The sequence below is a fragment of the Colletes gigas genome, unplaced genomic scaffold (genome assembly GCF_013123115.1).
Source record: "Colletes gigas isolate AHSC1104 unplaced genomic scaffold, ASM1312311v1 Colletes_gigas_Sc00007, whole genome shotgun sequence".
Lineage (NCBI taxonomy): Eukaryota > Metazoa > Arthropoda > Insecta > Hymenoptera > Colletidae > Colletes > Colletes gigas.
This window is the reverse complement of record NW_025106636.1, coordinates 7,087,869-7,104,162: the sequence shown is the minus strand read 5'-3', so window position 1 is coordinate 7,104,162 and position 16,294 is coordinate 7,087,869. Positions and strand designations below refer to the sequence as shown.

General features: G+C 44.0%; 2 protein-coding genes across 3 annotated transcripts; one reads left to right on the top strand and one right to left on the bottom strand.

Annotated features, from left to right (window-relative positions):
• Nucleotides 1-1,909: 1,909 nt before the first annotated feature.
• LOC122396148 (coatomer subunit beta) lies at nucleotides 1,910-6,126 on the top strand. Its single transcript, XM_043394297.1, has 10 exons — nucleotides 1,910-2,037; nucleotides 2,214-2,629; nucleotides 2,704-3,037; nucleotides 3,105-3,393; nucleotides 3,460-3,800; nucleotides 3,875-4,139; nucleotides 4,218-4,585; nucleotides 4,668-5,112; nucleotides 5,195-5,430; nucleotides 5,503-6,126. Exons 2-10 carry the CDS (start codon nucleotides 2,262-2,264, stop codon nucleotides 5,731-5,733), a joined length of 2,877 nt encoding a protein of 958 aa, XP_043250232.1. The 5' UTR covers nucleotides 1,910-2,037; nucleotides 2,214-2,261; the 3' UTR covers nucleotides 5,734-6,126.
• A 153-nt stretch (nucleotides 6,127-6,279) lies between these two features.
• LOC122396147 (transient-receptor-potential-like protein) lies at nucleotides 6,280-14,445 on the bottom strand. Of its 2 annotated transcripts, none has more exons than XM_043394296.1 (18): nucleotides 14,273-14,445; nucleotides 13,213-13,430; nucleotides 12,912-13,134; nucleotides 12,628-12,825; nucleotides 12,257-12,446; nucleotides 11,706-11,891; nucleotides 11,313-11,503; nucleotides 11,069-11,247; nucleotides 10,260-10,544; nucleotides 10,000-10,190; nucleotides 9,848-9,930; nucleotides 9,672-9,793; nucleotides 9,149-9,336; nucleotides 8,827-9,017; nucleotides 8,458-8,654; nucleotides 8,112-8,384; nucleotides 7,817-7,955; nucleotides 6,280-6,577 (listed from the first exon to the last, which is right to left on the bottom strand). In XM_043394296.1, exons 2-18 carry the CDS (start codon nucleotides 13,390-13,392, stop codon nucleotides 6,294-6,296), a joined length of 3,300 nt encoding a protein of 1,099 aa, XP_043250231.1. In that variant the 5' UTR covers nucleotides 13,393-13,430; nucleotides 14,273-14,445; the 3' UTR covers nucleotides 6,280-6,293. The 2 variants fall into 2 exon arrangements, 1 of the variants encoding a protein (XP_043250231.1); XR_006259016.1 differs by having other exon boundaries at nucleotides 6,443-6,577; nucleotides 8,102-8,384.
• Nucleotides 14,446-16,294: the final 1,849 nt, after the last annotated feature.

Below are 16,294 nucleotides of genomic sequence, written 5' to 3'. Positions count from 1 at the left end.
ACCCCCTTTGTGTGGAGACGATGCAACGGCCAGTGTAATAGGAGTTAATCAAAAAAAGTAGGGAAGACAGAGACGGGAAACAATTGAAGATTGGCTCCGGCGTCGCGTCGAGACGTTTGCAATTAGCTGGCGCACCCGAGGGCACGATGGTCTAGTCGCTAATTTCGTCTGATGTAATAGGAATGGTCGTGCAGGAATTTGATTTCAGGGTGAGACGAGGAGAGATCGTTCCTTTCTCTGTCTTTTCCATTCGTTTCCCCAGCGATCGCGGGTCGCCGTATGACGTACGGTGTGACTTTTATTTTAAAATACACTATTGGAGACTCGTAGTACGGTACTTCGTAACATCGTTAATGCACAGTTATCGTACGCAATGCACCTTATCGTGGGTCACCGATTACTCGTGGAGAACTTTCCGTTTAGATCGTACGAGACTTTCTCTATTAACATCGCCACGTACATCAGAATATCGTGGATCGCCGTGGGTCATCGTCGATACGCAAACTTTTCGTGCTCGAGAAGAAAGAGACTCGCTTGTTACGCAAACTGACAAAAAATGCACGTGCCAATCATAAAGATCTGATCGTTCGTTATAATAGATCAAGAGTTTATCGCGGCGTCGATAGTGACCGCCGCGCAAAAATCAAATATATTTTCCACGTCGGCAAAAAAATATACTCCGCGTGCTTGCAAAGCAGCAGTTGCTCTGAAATATTCTAAATAACCGATGTAATCGCAATTATGCAGGCGCGTGAAGTATCGTCGAAATAATCCTGTTTTCGTAACATTTCGTCGAGCGGCGAAAACAACATACAAAATATTTTTCTCGAATCGTCTAGAACATTATTACTACGGCGAATATAATTTATAACGTACGAAATTCACGAACAAGTTATTTGCTTCTTTAAACTCAATTAAGGTCTATTCAGTTCAGTTTGTTTTCTGGGTCAGTGGTGCCCCAGTTAAAGTATTGCATTAACGAAGATCGCTTATCCCTCGAGATATAAATTAATAATATCATGTAAAAAAAAAAATATTATTATAATCTGTCGGGCATTCGGATTTTCATATTTTTTACGTACGTGCCTTATATAAATCAAGTTATTAGTAAGTACGTGATCTGCGACGTCCGAATAACTGAATGCTATCGATTATGCGATTTAGTGACGTCTAATTGAATAATTTATGTTTCGAGTATGCACTATCTTGGTTTATTGTATATTTGCAAATGTTTTTCCATGTACTTGTAATTTTTATCTGTTAAATACTTAACATCGTTTCTTTTCGTAAATAAATAACATCACAAATTTATATAACTCGTACATATTATTTCCATCAATATCTTTCTGTTTAGTACAATTTTAGATGGCTATAATTGAACCATAAACCAAACAAATCCCTTCTACAGATTTTTTGCATTTACTAAAACAAAATTCTGGTAGAAGTAACTTTACTTGCGATAGAAACGAAGACAACGGGTTGCATATCTTCAGGGATCGTTTACGATACAACGTGTCGCCATCGTATAGCATCGGTCGGTTTATAACCTTACATAGATAAAGAAAACTCCCTGCAATATTATATCACAGACGTGTGCTAGGATTATAAAACGATCTAGACTATTCTAGACGCGAGTAACATATAAAAGTCGCCATTTTCTATTTCTTTCGATCCCTTTTCATTCGTATAAATCGATACGCGAAACATTTTACGAACACGCGATCGTACGGTCGTTTGAAATCAAAGTATTTTAGTACAGGGACAAAAACCGAGATACGAATTATTATCTTTGTAAATTATGAACGCTTGAGCGATATTTAACAAAAGAAACAATTACGAAAGTTTCGAAGATTTTTCGATCTACGTGGAGGCTTAGACCGTGGCGCTACCTGTCCTTACTTCAGTAGTTCCCGTGGTCTCCTGATTGGGGGGTTGACACGTATGCTGTTTCCCTAGTTTTCAGATTTGCATAAATGTCAGTTGATCACCGGAAGAATATTGTTGTCCTTTATTTTTGCGTGATTTTCTCGTGATCAGGTACGTCTAACGCCATCGACGCCCACAAATTCGTGTGCGTTCGATGTGTTGCACGATATAGCTACACTCGAACATAACCTCACTTTCGATCTATTCCGCGGACAACATTACTTCTTACTCATATCATTATTCATTTTTCAACAGTGAACTATACGTCGATCAATTTTATTTTCCAGATCACAAGACTAGTTTTTCTTGGCACAGTGTGAGAAACAATAGCAAAAATGAGCACGGTCGTTGAACAACCTTGCTACACTTTGATAAACATTCCGACCGATTCGGAGCCGTTAAATGAGCTCCAACTGAAGCAAGATCTCGAAAAGGGCGATGTTCAAACGAAAATCGAAGCCCTTAAGAAAACAATTCATATGATACTGAGCGGGGAACGCTTGCCAGGACTTCTGATGACTATTATTAGATTTGTCCTGCCCCTGCAGGATCACACAATTAAAAAGCTTCTGTTAATATTCTGGGAAATAGTTCCAAAAACGTCTCCTGATGGCAAGTTGCTGCAAGAAATGATATTAGTCTGCGATGCTTATAGAAAGGACTTGCAGCATCCGAATGAATTTGTCAGAGGTTCAACTCTTAGGTATTAGCCGTACAAATGGTTTATCACGTCGATTGAAGCTTGCATAAATGCAAGAATACTTTTGCATCTTTCAGATTTTTGTGCAAATTGAAAGAGCCAGAACTTCTGGAGCCACTGATGCCAGCAATAATTGCCTGTTTAGAGCACAGACACTCCTATGTCAGGCGTAATGCTGTTCTGGCTATTTTTACAATTTACAGAAACTTTGAGTTTCTCATACCGGATGCGCCAGAATTGATAGCAAAATACTTGGAGGGGGAACAGGATATGTCGTGTAGGAGAAACGCGTTTTTGATGCTCTTGCATGCCGATCAGAGCACAGCGTTGTCTTATTTAGCTTCTTGTCTGGACCAAGTGCCCAGTTTCGGCGACATACTGCAACTGGTTATCGTCGAATTAATTTACAAGGTGCATACGCGCGGCAAAATTTTCTAATCTTCATTCGTCTTCGATTCTAGAGCGTACGCGTTTCCAGGTTTGCCTCGCGAATCCATTGGAAAGGGCGCGTTTCATCAGATGCATTTACAGTTTGTTGAATTCCCCGAGTGCTGCCGTTCGTTACGAAGCGGCTGGCACTCTGGTGACGCTCTCCAGCGCGCCCACGGCGATCAAGGCCGCGGCTTCTTGCTACATCGAATTGGTCGTCAAAGAAAGCGACAATAACGTGAAACTGATCGTATTAGATCGTTTGATCGCGATGAAGGATAGCCCCGTCTACGAAAGAGTCCTTCAGGACCTGGTCATGGATGTACTCAGAGTTCTAGGTGGGTTTCAGAAGCAAATGCACTGAGAATGTTCATCGGGAAGGGAAACGTTCGTTCGTGTTGCAGGTTCGCCGGCATTGGAAGTCAGAACCAAAACGTTGGCTCTGGCCATGGATTTGGTGACCACTCGTACGATCGAGGAAATGGTCCAACTTCTGAAGAAGGAAGTGCTCAGAACGGCTGGCGGGGAACACGAAGATGCTGGCAGATATCGTCAGCTTCTTGTGCGGACTTTGCACGCTTGTTCCATTAAATTCTCCGACGTGGCGGCTACAGTGATTCCTGTGCTGACGGATTTCCTCTCGGAGAACAACGAGGCCGCAGCCACGGACGTATTGGTGTTCGTTCGCGAAGCGATTCAGCGTTTCGAGAACCTCAGACCGCTTATCGTTGAGAAGCTTCTTGAGGTAGGTATCTCGAGCAGTCGCTTACGTCCATCCTTGATTAAGTTATTCTCAATATCTTGTTTGTTTGTATGCAGGTGTTTCCACATATCAGATCCGTGAAAGTGCACAGGGCGGCCCTGTGGATTCTCGGTGAATACGCAACGTCCAAGGAAGACATAGAGGCAGTGATGGGTCGTATACGAGCTGCCCTGGGAGAATTGCCGTTGCTCGAAGCAGAAAACAAACGTCAGGCTGGCGAGAAGTCGGTGGATGACGGAAACACCGACGCTGCACCGGCGCAATTGGTCACGTCGGATGGAACCTATGCTACTCAGAGTGCATTCAGCGCGGCATCTTCACGTAATTATCTCTTCCTCCAACACGACCATCAGGTATCAACCGGGTTATCGTTTTAATAATTGCTTGGTGGAGCTGCAGGGAAGAAAGAAGAGAAGCGTCCAGCGTTGGTTCAGTACATGATGGAGGGCGACTTCTTCATTGGCGCCTCTTTGGCTACCACCTTGGCGAAGTTAGCGCTCCGCTACAAGAGTCTCGAGAGCGATCTTCAAAAGAGCAATCGTATGCAGGCGGAGGCGATGCTGGTGATGTCCAGCGTGTTGCAGTTGGGCCGTTCTGGTCTTCCCACGAAGGCAATGACCCACGACGACGCTGAACGGCTGTCCTTGTGTCTGAGGTCCTTGGCCTGCCCGATGCCGCTGGTTCAAAAAGTGTTCACCGAGGGTTGCCGCGACGCTCTTGGCAGAATGTTAGCAGCGAAGGCCGAGGAAGACTCGCAGAACCAAAAGGTTAGTTATTGAGGAGAGATGCTTTTATTCAAAGAGAATCGATTCATCGAAATGAAGAAAATTGGCTTGTATATGATCGCAGGCGAAGGAGAAGCCAGGTAGCATCGTCCAGGTGGACGACGCGATCCAGTTCCTACAGCTGAGTCGTGGATCGGATCTAGCCGGCGGAGCTGGTGACATGTTCGAGCAGAGCCTTAGCGCGGCCGTCGCTGGAAGACCTGGTGCTGCCGGAGATGCCCCAGCACCGAGTGCTTTGAGCAAGGTCACCCAGCTGACTGGCTTTTCAGATCCCGTTTACGCCGAGGCCTTGGTCCACGTTAATCAATACGACATCGTGCTGGACGTCTTAATAGTAAATCAAACCGAGGATACGCTGCAAAATTGCACGTTAGAGCTGGCGACGATGGGCGATTTGAAGCTCGTGGAGAGGCCACAGCCTATCGTGCTCGCCCCGAGGGACTTCGCGAGCATCAAAGCGAACGTGAAGGTGGCATCCACGGAGAACGGAATAATATTCGGAAATATAGGTGCGGTTGTGAAGCGTATCGAAACGAAGGTTAGCTTAGGTTAGAGTACATGATCTAAAATATGTCGATCGTTTTTGTTCAGTGTACGACGTGTCCGGTGCTGGGTCCGATAGGAGCGTCGTTGTCCTAAACGATATACACATAGATATTATGGATTATATAGTGCCTGCAACGTGCACCGACGCAGAGTTCCGACAAATGTGGGCAGAGTTCGAGTGGGAGAACAAGGTGTCCGTAAACACGACGTTGTCGGATCTCAGGGAGTATCTTGCCCATTTATTGAAGTCCACGAATATGCGCTGCCTAACCCCGGAAAAGGTACGTAATTTTAATTTTCACGGTCTATGGAACGGAAATACAGTCAACTCGGTATTATAATACTGTTTTCAGGCTCTTTCCGGACAGTGCGGGTTCATGGCTGCTAATATGTACGCGAAATCAATATTTGGTGAAGATGCATTAGCAAATATGTCTATCGAAAAGCCATTGAATAAACCGTATGCACCGGTGGTCGGCCATATTCGTATCAGAGCGAAGAGCCAAGGAATGGCATTGTCGTTAGGAGATAAAATTAATTCCACGCAAAAAGGTCCACATAGTAAAGTTGTTCAGGCTGCTTAAGCCGCATAGTTTTAAATCTATCCCCTCCGACGTCAGTATTCGAATTGTTTCGATAAAAATGTACCCCAATTTGATTCGTCTGATCCAAATGGCGCCTCCCTCCATTTTCCTTTGCCAATTTCACAATTTCAATCTTTTGCATTAGACATTCAGGTATATTCTATACGATATACGCTCGTACTAATTTCGGCGCCATTTTTATTTTACTTTTCCTTTGTTTTGTACCGTAAATGCCGTCGAACGATGATACTTACGTATCTGTAAGTGAAGACAATGTAGTACACACGATACTTTAGCTATAAGCCTGTATTTTATTTAATTAAAACTGATCTTTCTGATACATATTTTTTAAGGAATAAAGAACCAACACTACACACTCGTTTTCAGTGCCAGTTTATTCCCGTACGACATAAAAATATTCCAGAGTGCGATATGCTTCGACGAAGTGCCTGATCTATTTGCGCCCGTGAATAAAAAAAAAGTTGACTCGATTTGTACGATCTCGTACTGCTAAGACGACGTTCGGTACATTGTTTTAAACATTTTCGCGATTTGATATTTTACAACCAACCTCCCCTTCGAGGTGATCTGCTGGTCGGAAATCGCGGCGATTTCGGCATAACCGATACCAATTTTTCCTTATCCTCTGGTGTACCCGACATCCCAATACTCGTAATTTTTTTAGGACTTACTGTTGGCTTTACTCGCGATTTGATCGTTCGATTATCGGTAGCAGGCCCAGATAACATGGAATCTGTGGCTGCATTAGGTTGGTGGCCAAGTCTCGATGAACCAGATGGAACTTTGGGGGCGTTCATGGAATGGATGGACAGTGTTGATGCTTCTGTAATTTACAAATAAAATTTGAACAAAAAAAAACAAAGAAAATGTTTAAGCTTGGTTGTATCCAGAGGGTTTCGATGTCCTGCAATAGTGAAAGTGCTGTTACATAATAGACAACACTCATGTAAAAGTCGAATGACGAATCGTGACATATAGTAACTTTCTTCGAAAATCACTAGCGGCGTATGCGATGCCATTTTGTATCTAGCCTTCACATCCAATATGGACGTCGTACCATTCTAAGGTTAAGAATGGATGGAACTTAGAATATTTTCTAAGACAGGTTTCATAGAATTAGAAACAAAATACAGGAACGGGATTTTTACATTTATTAACTCCGGTGGTTCGCTTGCATATGGTTCCCAAAATCATAATCTTAAACCATAGACGAGGTATAGACTAGATGTTGCATGCAATGCTTTTTTCTGACGCAAAAATTTTCTTATCACTTCCGTATCACTTCCAACGTTATCGGTACACATTGGGATTCGAATTTGAAGAATTTTTTTCTCGAGACTGCGTTGGATTTTGAGGGTACGTCTATTCACCAAAAATGATTGTAATTGACCCCCGCAATAGAAAATAATTTTTTTAGAACGATTTGAAATTTTTTTTTTCGCCGAAAATTTAGGCACCAACCCCCTGTCGATTTTTCTTAGAAATTCGTTTTTGATTTTTAGTAATTTTGTTTGACGCTCTACAGAAAAGTTGTCTAATACTTTTTTTGACGGTATCCATGGGCTCTACTTCAGAAAAAAATTTCAATGAAATATATTCACTATTGTAGAAGTTATGGCCGTTCGAAAATTGAATCATTTTTATGGGGGTTTTCCCATTTTACGGGGTTAAGGAGTAACTTTTTGAATATTTTTGGAATTTCTACATATTCTCCATCAAAATACGCGTTATTTGCCTTTTGAAACTTTAAAATCGTCCAATCCGTTCAGAAGTTATGACGTTTTAAAGATACGCATGAAATTTCGGAGAGACATTTCTGGCTAAAAATTATATTTTCGGTAATGAATTTTTTTCTCATAAGTGCGTAGAATTTTCTCTAAAGTATTGATTTTTTACGATGTTGGTACTTCAATGCACGAACCAGAAATTCTTATTAAACGTTAGATCCATTGTACACTTCATTAGTGATAGTATTAATTATAATCTAAAAATTTATTTTCAAGCAATTGGTTTAAATCTTTAGTGCCACGGAATAATTTACTAGCGCTCTACCGAGCCTTACCAGTCGATTGTTGGCAGGTCGCCGATGATAAGTTTGGAGATTTTCGTTTGCTGGTGCACGATGGCGTTCGAGGCGGCACCGATGGTGTACCTTTACTAGATTTCTCGTCGACATAGTCCATCGATATCACTGGCTTCGGCTGTAAAAGAAAGTATACTTGGGGGGGGTGCTTTAAGCAATTAACAATCTTTTTATAAATAGTAATATAAGACTGTAAACAGTGGTATTAAATAATTTATGTTACTACCTTATTGGGCTTCGATTAAATCCTGCTTTTGCTCTTACCTACTCTTACCTTAATAACACGTGCATCGGGACTGGCCGTCACTGTCAGTTTGGGAGGATCAGATGATCCTTCCTGAGGGGCTTCGTCGGTTTCGACAATGTCTTCAAGAACGTGAAGAATCGTCGCCGCCGTGCTCTCGGGTAGTTCGATAGGCGACACAGGTGACAAAGGGCATTTGCTAGTCAGCTTCTGTGCTTCCTCCATGGCTTTCTTCAAGGTCTGCTGAGAGGCCTTGCTGTTGCTCTTACCGATTTGTGAGCTTTTAATAGCACTGTTCACGACCTGCAATCGGTCCCTTCGTGCAAAACTATCTACAAACTCCGGTGTAACAATTTCTAGAGAATCGAGATCGTACTTGGGTCCAACGATGGTTAGGCGATCGCATCACGGCCAGCTTGGCGATTCTTTTCCATCTGGCAACGTTGTCCTCGCCTTCGGCGGGTGGTTGAAGAGTCGCCATCTCCTCTATTTCTGATCCTGCGACCGGAGCTGCCACTTGGAAGTCCTTCATCAGCCTCCTCTCCCAAACCTTCATTCTCTTGCCTAGAACAGCTGGATACCATTTATATCCATTAGCAACGATTTTGTCACAGTCGTTCCTCGTTCTCTTTCCAGAAACAAGAGATAGCAAATTATGCGCAAAGACAATTCCATTGTAATTAATATTCCAGGACCTAGTCTCTCCGTTAAGATTTTCTCCTTGGTTGGGGATGATTGTGCTTACTTCTTTCTTTGGTGTCAGCGCCATTGATGTCCATGCCATTCCGCCTGAGGATCTCCAGCAGCTCGCACCGCCACGAGGACAGGTCCGACTTGAGCTCGTGAATGTCGTCCTCGGTAACAGGATCCATTTCGTGCTCGGAGTGTGAGTTCACGACGTATCGCCATACCAGGGCCCTCATAACGGCCCCGTACCTAGCGCAAAAAAACGTACAAATAAGCTCCGTCGTAAAAGACGAGAGCGCCTGGGCTCCCGCGTCGACGCCGTTATCGAGTCGTTATGTTCTTCTAGAGATCATAAAATTGCCATCCAGTATCATTATTACTTGTAGCCGTGCGTTCGCTTGTAATCGCTCGGCTGTCTGGCAACCCGTTTCCTCTGCAGACCGCACAGCCTGAACAGCAGTTTAGGCGGCGGTAGGACGTTGAACGGGGGCGGAAGCGTGCCGCCTTCCTCGAAGTAGCTCATCCACAGCTTCGTTCTTGCGAACTTCCACTCCGTGTCTGCGCGTTCCTGCCAAGTTAAATAAGAAAACGTGAGCCCCCTCGGCAAAGAGGTTTGCGATGGTGGCGCCACATGTCGCTTTCCAAGATGGCGGGAACAGCTGAGCGCGAGGGGACACTGTCTCGCAACTTCTATCGAAGATTTTCGCCATTCGAACCTATGAGAGTGAGTCAATAATTATCAGCAATTATTGTCCCCGTTGGCAAGATTGTCTATAGGTAGTCTCCATCTTATTGCTTCTATACAGTTTTGTTATTGGTTATGTTAGCCGTTTGCACCATTTAAATAGAATTGACTCACTCTAGTATTTTGCATGCATACTTCATAGCTAAAGACCCGTGTACCTCGATCATGGCGTAGCTGTTGCTCATCATAGCTATCAGGAGATTCAGCAGAACGATCACGTTGATCACGGAGTACGAGCCGAACATCAACAAGCCCCAAAATCGAGTGTAAGACTTGATTCCTGAAAATCCAATCGAGCTTACGGAACCGTCTTGCGCTTGCACCTTCAACTTACCGGCGAGTTCGAAGCTGTCTATCCCAATGCCGCCGAAACTGGCCCAGAACAAACTCTGACAGGACTCGAAGAGACTGCTGAAGCTGCATAGACAAGAAAAAAACGATCGGGGGTAGTTTTTAACGGACTGACAATGACATTGTGCCACGTACCTTCGCCATCGTAAGCAGGACTCACTGGCTGCGTCCCAGGAGGGATCTCCGAAGTTGATGTAGCACTTCTTTCGTTCCAATTCAGCGAAGTACCAGAGTAACTGATTCAACCCGCAAGCGAAGGCAAAGAGCACCAGGGTGTAGATGAAGAAGAATTTCACAATGTCTATCACCATCCTGCCTAGGGATATCTGAGGCAACAGGCTTATTAACCACGTGTCGTGAATAGAACATCATTCTACGAGAGTCAATGAAGGTACCTGAAGAGGACCCAGATGAGGATTGATGCTGAACAAATGGATCAACTTCAAAGCACTGAAGACATTGGCCCCCGCGAACAGACCTTCGGCTATCAACTGAGGATCAAAATCGCTCCAGGTTTCCCTGGGCACCATGGCCGCCATCGCGTCCTGTTTTATTTCAGTCCTTTGCTGAAGGTACGCGGCTATTCTCAACACCGCGGTTCCGACGTAGAGAAAATTCCTGGTAAAATCGATGAAGTTCCACATGTCTCGCAGATACGCCTTCAATCCATCCACGTAAGCCTTGAAATTTGAACGCAACACGTGCCTCTGTAAGCACTTCTTTATGCTCAAATTTACTACTCGAAGGAAGACTAATCTGCTACACCGGAATAGCTATTTTGCTTATTTTTATTGGTCAGGTACTTAGTACCTTTGAGTCTATAGTACTCTAGAACACTTAACATTCTAGTGTTCTCAGTACCTTTGAGTTTATAGTACTCTAGAGCACTTAACACCCTAAAGTTGTTAGTCCCTTTGAGTCTATAGTACTCTAGAACACTTAACATTCTAGAGTTCTCAATACCTTTGAGTTTATAGTACTCTAGAGCACTTAACACCCTAAAGTTGTTAGTACCTTTGAGTCTATAGTATTCTAGAGCATTTAACACCTTAGAGTTCTTAGTACCTTTGAGTCTATAGTACTTTAGAGTCGTTAGCTTCTTAGTAGCAACTTCAAGCAACAAGATGTAAGAAGAGAATTTAATCTTTGGTCGAAGCATCTTAACTACAATAGTAAAAATATAGTTGCTGGACATCTCCAGTACCTCTCTCATCTCTTGCCAAATAAATCCAAGAACGTATAAGACAACGATACCCTCTAAAAACGACGGGGCAGCGCCTCGTTGCCTAGCCAGATCAATTTCAATGTTCCTCTTCGCCTTCTGGCTGCTGAAAATTTTCACTAGTTCCACGTCTGCACGTTGCGACACCAATATGAGGATAACTGCAACGATCGTTCTTACTCGTAGCTTCATTGTGTATTACAATTAGATGGATCTGAAGACTCACATAGAAAGAATACGTAGGACGAGGCGTGAACAAGGAACTTGACGAACGGCCTTCGCATCTGTTGGCCATTCTTTGATCTAGGCGCCAGGAAATACATTATGCAATAAAAGGGGAACAGCATTGAGGTTTTTGCGACCACTCCGAACCTCTGCAAAGTGGACATGCGTCGAAAACCAGGTAAACCGTCGTACCTTTAATTGCAAATGGAAATTCAATCACAAATTAATGCACTTAAAGAGACGAAGTATTATTAACAGAGGTGTTCGCTTCGTTCCATTGTCTCGAGAAGATAATGAGCGAAACGGGCTTCGCAATTTTCTCGCGGCAATTCCGGAATGGTGATTCGGTAAATTCAAAAGCGGGAAAGTTGAAATAACTTGTTAACGAACTCACCAAATCGCCGCCAAGAGTTGCTGTACCCGGGGATGAGCGACGAAAGTTTTCTGTTTATATTGTATGGCCAGCTCCAATCTGGCCAAATGCTTCGTGACCAAATTGTTCTCGTCGTCCGGGTCGTAGTTGAGTATGGTATACAGTTCAGTCGTGGTTCGCACTTGTTGCAGCAGATCGACGGCGAACCTAATTAAAACCGAAGGGTGACGTAACACTTGATCCTGTTAAGTGTTAATATTCTCGCGTTTACAGGCACACAGCTATGGAAGACGTGCTTACACCACGCATTTCCGAGCTGGAATGTTACTATGGTGCTACTACAATAATGTACATAATTCATTCTCTAATACCATCAGCGTCTTATAAATCCTAGTAGTCAAACTGAGGAATTATGACCCTCTATGTAAATAGGGACCCATATCAACCTAGTCGTTTTTAAAACTTAGTTGAGGTAACTGCATCAAATGGATCATATATGAATTTAGCTGCAATGCTGGAGAAATTTTGGGTTCAATAACAATAAATGATAGATCTAGTAGAATGATCCTTACTTCTCTACTTGCTTACGAAGCTTCAAGTACTCTCCCCTGCTCTCTGGTTCGGCGATCGCCAAGTCACGAAGTTCCCAGCTTAATTGGAAGGCAGTTAACAGAGGATCTGGTGAGCTCAGTGCTATCAAGCATCGACTGGCCAAGGCCTTGTACTCGGACATCCTAGTAGCCGATAGTCTAAGAGGATCACCTAAGTACCAAGAAAGGAGATCGACATTGAAGATCACTGTCCACCTGGATACCTTAACATCTTAGAGTTCTTAGTACCTTTGAGTCTATAGCACTCTAGAGCACTTAACATCTTAGAGCTCTTAGTACCTTAGAGTCTATAGCAAAGATCTCGTTGTGCAGGAATTTAATGGATGTCTCACCCGTGGTAGATCGAAGGCAATCGCTACATCCGCACTTGATGTCGTGTGGCATGGGTAAGCTCGCCCCGCGATCCAACAATAACTTCAAGATCTCGTAATTATTACGCTGCGCGGCCAGAATCAGGGGAGTTATTTCCGGTGCATACCTAGCGGATACCGGATCGACTTTCTGCCAACTGTGAGTGATCTCTTGAACGTCTACGAAGGAATAATGTGAAAATGTTACAAAACTTTACGAAGCAGGTCCATTGAACATCCTCAACCGATGGCAAAAGTAGTCTCACCATTGTTTTCGGCTATGGAATCGGCAGTGAGAAGTTCCTCGTGCTCCAAGAGCAGTTCGACAGCCTCCACAAATTCCTGATCGATCGCGCGAAGAAGGGAGTCCTTCGTCTCGACGCCCAACACGATCAGCAGCTCGACCATCTCCAAATTTTCCGCCTCGATCGCCAGGGACAGGGCACTGCGACCAAGACTGTCCATGCAGTTTATGTCTACCGACTTGCCCTGAAAGTCAGGACACAGTTCCGATGGTTCCTCGTTCCTTATCAGACAGAAATATAAAAATTCTGGCGGATGACTCACGTTAACGCCGCCCTTGTTAGCCGACTGAATGAATCTCTTCACGTTGACCAGGTCGCCTCTTTCCACCGCCAGCAAGTACTTCTTCTCCTCGATGTTCAGGGGCCTGGGCAGATGGATGGTGTAGCTTTCTGTCTCGCTGGGAGGAGACTCCAGTTCTTTCTCGGACTTTTCACAGCCCATTTTGGACCACGGTTTGCACGTGGATCCCCTGACAGCCACTGTTGAAGAAGCCAAGGTGGTAAACGTCAAGGTGCAACTAGTTGTATCGACGTTTGCGAAGGTGCGAAGAAGCGTGACAATGTTTGGTTGATCTACCCAGGTTATTAAGAGATCGTGGACCCGATGGTGGTGTTGGGAAACCAGACTCAACCAAAAGGAAACGTCTTTAGATGCAATTGCACTGGGAGTTAAGATGAGTCGCTTAAGTATGTCCTGGTGTAGCTAAAGATAGATACTGTGGGATCTTCGAAGCTTGGTGTTATAGGTAAGTCAGTCCCAGGTATACTAGAGCAACGCCCAAGTTGCTAATTGAGAGTTGGTAGGTGGTGGTTCAAGAGGTGTGTAGCAGGTGATAGAATGAGATCAGTTGAACGACCCTCCAGGTGGCGTGCTCCGACAGTACTGGCATACTTGTCGCTTTCCAGCAATACGCTATCTTCGTCATTCCATCAACCATTTTAACAGTATACTGTCTACCTTGCAATTTACTAATTATGTCATCAAGAGGTCTATTAATGGAAGCTAGTGATCGATAAAAAGAGAGTATAATCACAAATTGCTCTCATGAAAATAAGACATTCTGATACACCTGCCTTGCCAAAGAGTTAATTGATTAGAGAAGAGAACTATAGAGTTTCAATTCTCATTTGACCACTAACAGTTACATCCTATGTTCACTAGGTTAATAAAGAGACCAGTTTAGAAACTAAAACTTCTGCTTAAAGGTCTAAACTAACACCACGATGCTGTTCCCAATTACGAGAGGTCTCAACCATTGATGGAAAACACTTAGTACTGCCCTAGCAGTAGCTAGGGGACCTGTTCTTAATTATTTACGAACCTCGGTCGTTTCCCCCGCCACGTCACGCCCGCACAAGATCCACGAGTCCCCGCAGTTTACTCAGTTTTTGGTATCGGAACAGCACTCCGGTCGACACTAAAAATCCCACGAGGTGAAAGGTCAATATCGTGAAATCGTTCGAGGGAACGACATGGGGCTCCGCGAAGCCGCAAACGAAGGGAAGTTTGCAGCTAAACACTGGTCGTCCACCGGCCGCGCTTATATAGCGGATGATGGAAATCGAATTACGAGCATTAACCGAGACCCTGTTTACTTGTCCGGTTGTTTAAAGTACCGCAAACACGCGGACTAATTTGCTTACCGATATCTCGTTAGCCACGCGAGGGATCGTTAGAAGGTGCCAGGCACAGAGAATCGAACAGTGTTCGTACAATACGAACGGAGATGATCCGGAGTGGTTGATGTCGTTTGGCGACGCCATGCTTTTACCTCGAGCTACAGTCCATCAGCTTGGCGCAACACGAGGAACGCGATGGTGCATTTTAATGCATCCTGTGAATATTCACGACTCGGTCAACCCGCGAGGATTGATATCTTTCAAGGATGTCAGAGGTTCGTAAAATCCGACTGTCGATGGGGGTTTGGAGCCATCAAATTACAGCTCGAGGAGCACGTACCGTCTTTACAACTCTGCAATACGATCGTCCCGGATCGGTGCTTTCACGCGATTCCTTTTTTTACGAGGATTGTCCACTCAAACGACCCCTAAAACTGACGACCCCCCCTGGCCCGTTGATTTTCCGCGTCGGTCGATACGGCGCGGGCAGAAGGCAACGAACGACAGGAGCAACAGCGCCCGGCGAATCAATATTTGGCTATTAATTCGGTACACAGTGCAGCCTCGGATCAACAGTTCGTCGATGTCGCCACGAAACGCGCTAGAAAACACGTGCAACGTGCGAATCGAATGCCCCCCGATCCTCGAATCGAGGCTACAGTCAGGGTGAGATCGAGTGACGGGTCAAGGCCGCCTTCTGGATCGTAAATTACCGCGGACATAACCTCCACTTCTGCGTTATGTTAGCTCACGTTTGTATTAGGAATTTGAATGAGCGAAATGCAACGAGAGTCTTCATTTGAATTTCAACTTTAGCTGAGGCATTAAAAAGTATTAAACAGATGTTTTTTTATTGGTTAATATTCATATCGAAGACAAGGATGAATTATCTCCTCGATTGAACGTTTTAAAAACTAATAGAGTTGCAGAAAAACATTAAATAGTGTGGGACTTAGATTTCTGGTGAGTAAGATCTGAATAAGAAGTTCATGAGATCGTAGATGGTGCCACTGTAGTCAGCTGGAACATCAGTTCATAGATATCGGAGGTGGCGCCATTGCAGACAGTTGGATCACTTGCTTATAGCCTGATTTATTTACATATTCAATTATTTTTCATCTTTATCCATTACTTTTTGATGTGTTCAAATAAATAAATATGTTATTTGAACATAACCTAAATTTAACTCGATATTGTATTCCCTCGTGTTTGACATGCGCATAATGAGAACGAAGCAGCTAAGAAATCGCGTAACGTCTTCGTGGCAAAGGCCTCAAAGTAACCAGTATTAAGGCCGGTTAACAACGCAATCCACAGAGTTGCAGCTGAGAAATTCATTAAACTGGCTCTGTATTAAAATGTTGAGCCGCGGGAGGACGAAGGTGGCTGGATTCATAAGCAAGAAAAGAAGCCAGCTGTTTACGCCGCGGCTTCATCCGCTCCGCCGTCGTTTCGTGCAATGTTTGCTCGGTGGCTCCATCCACGGAAGATGGTCGGCCATCATGGATCAGCTCGTCCCATAATTAATGCGAATTTTCTTTCATATTTTGTTTTTTTGTAAAATCTAAAGGAAAGTTAATAAATTCTACCTTCGCGCGTGCCCCATTATTATAATACTTCCTAGTTAAATAAACGCGAGCCAGTCGTAAATTTAACAAATAAAAAAAGAACAAAGAGAATAAGGAGAAAAGAGCTTGTCCCAGTTTTGTAGATCCGCTACAGGA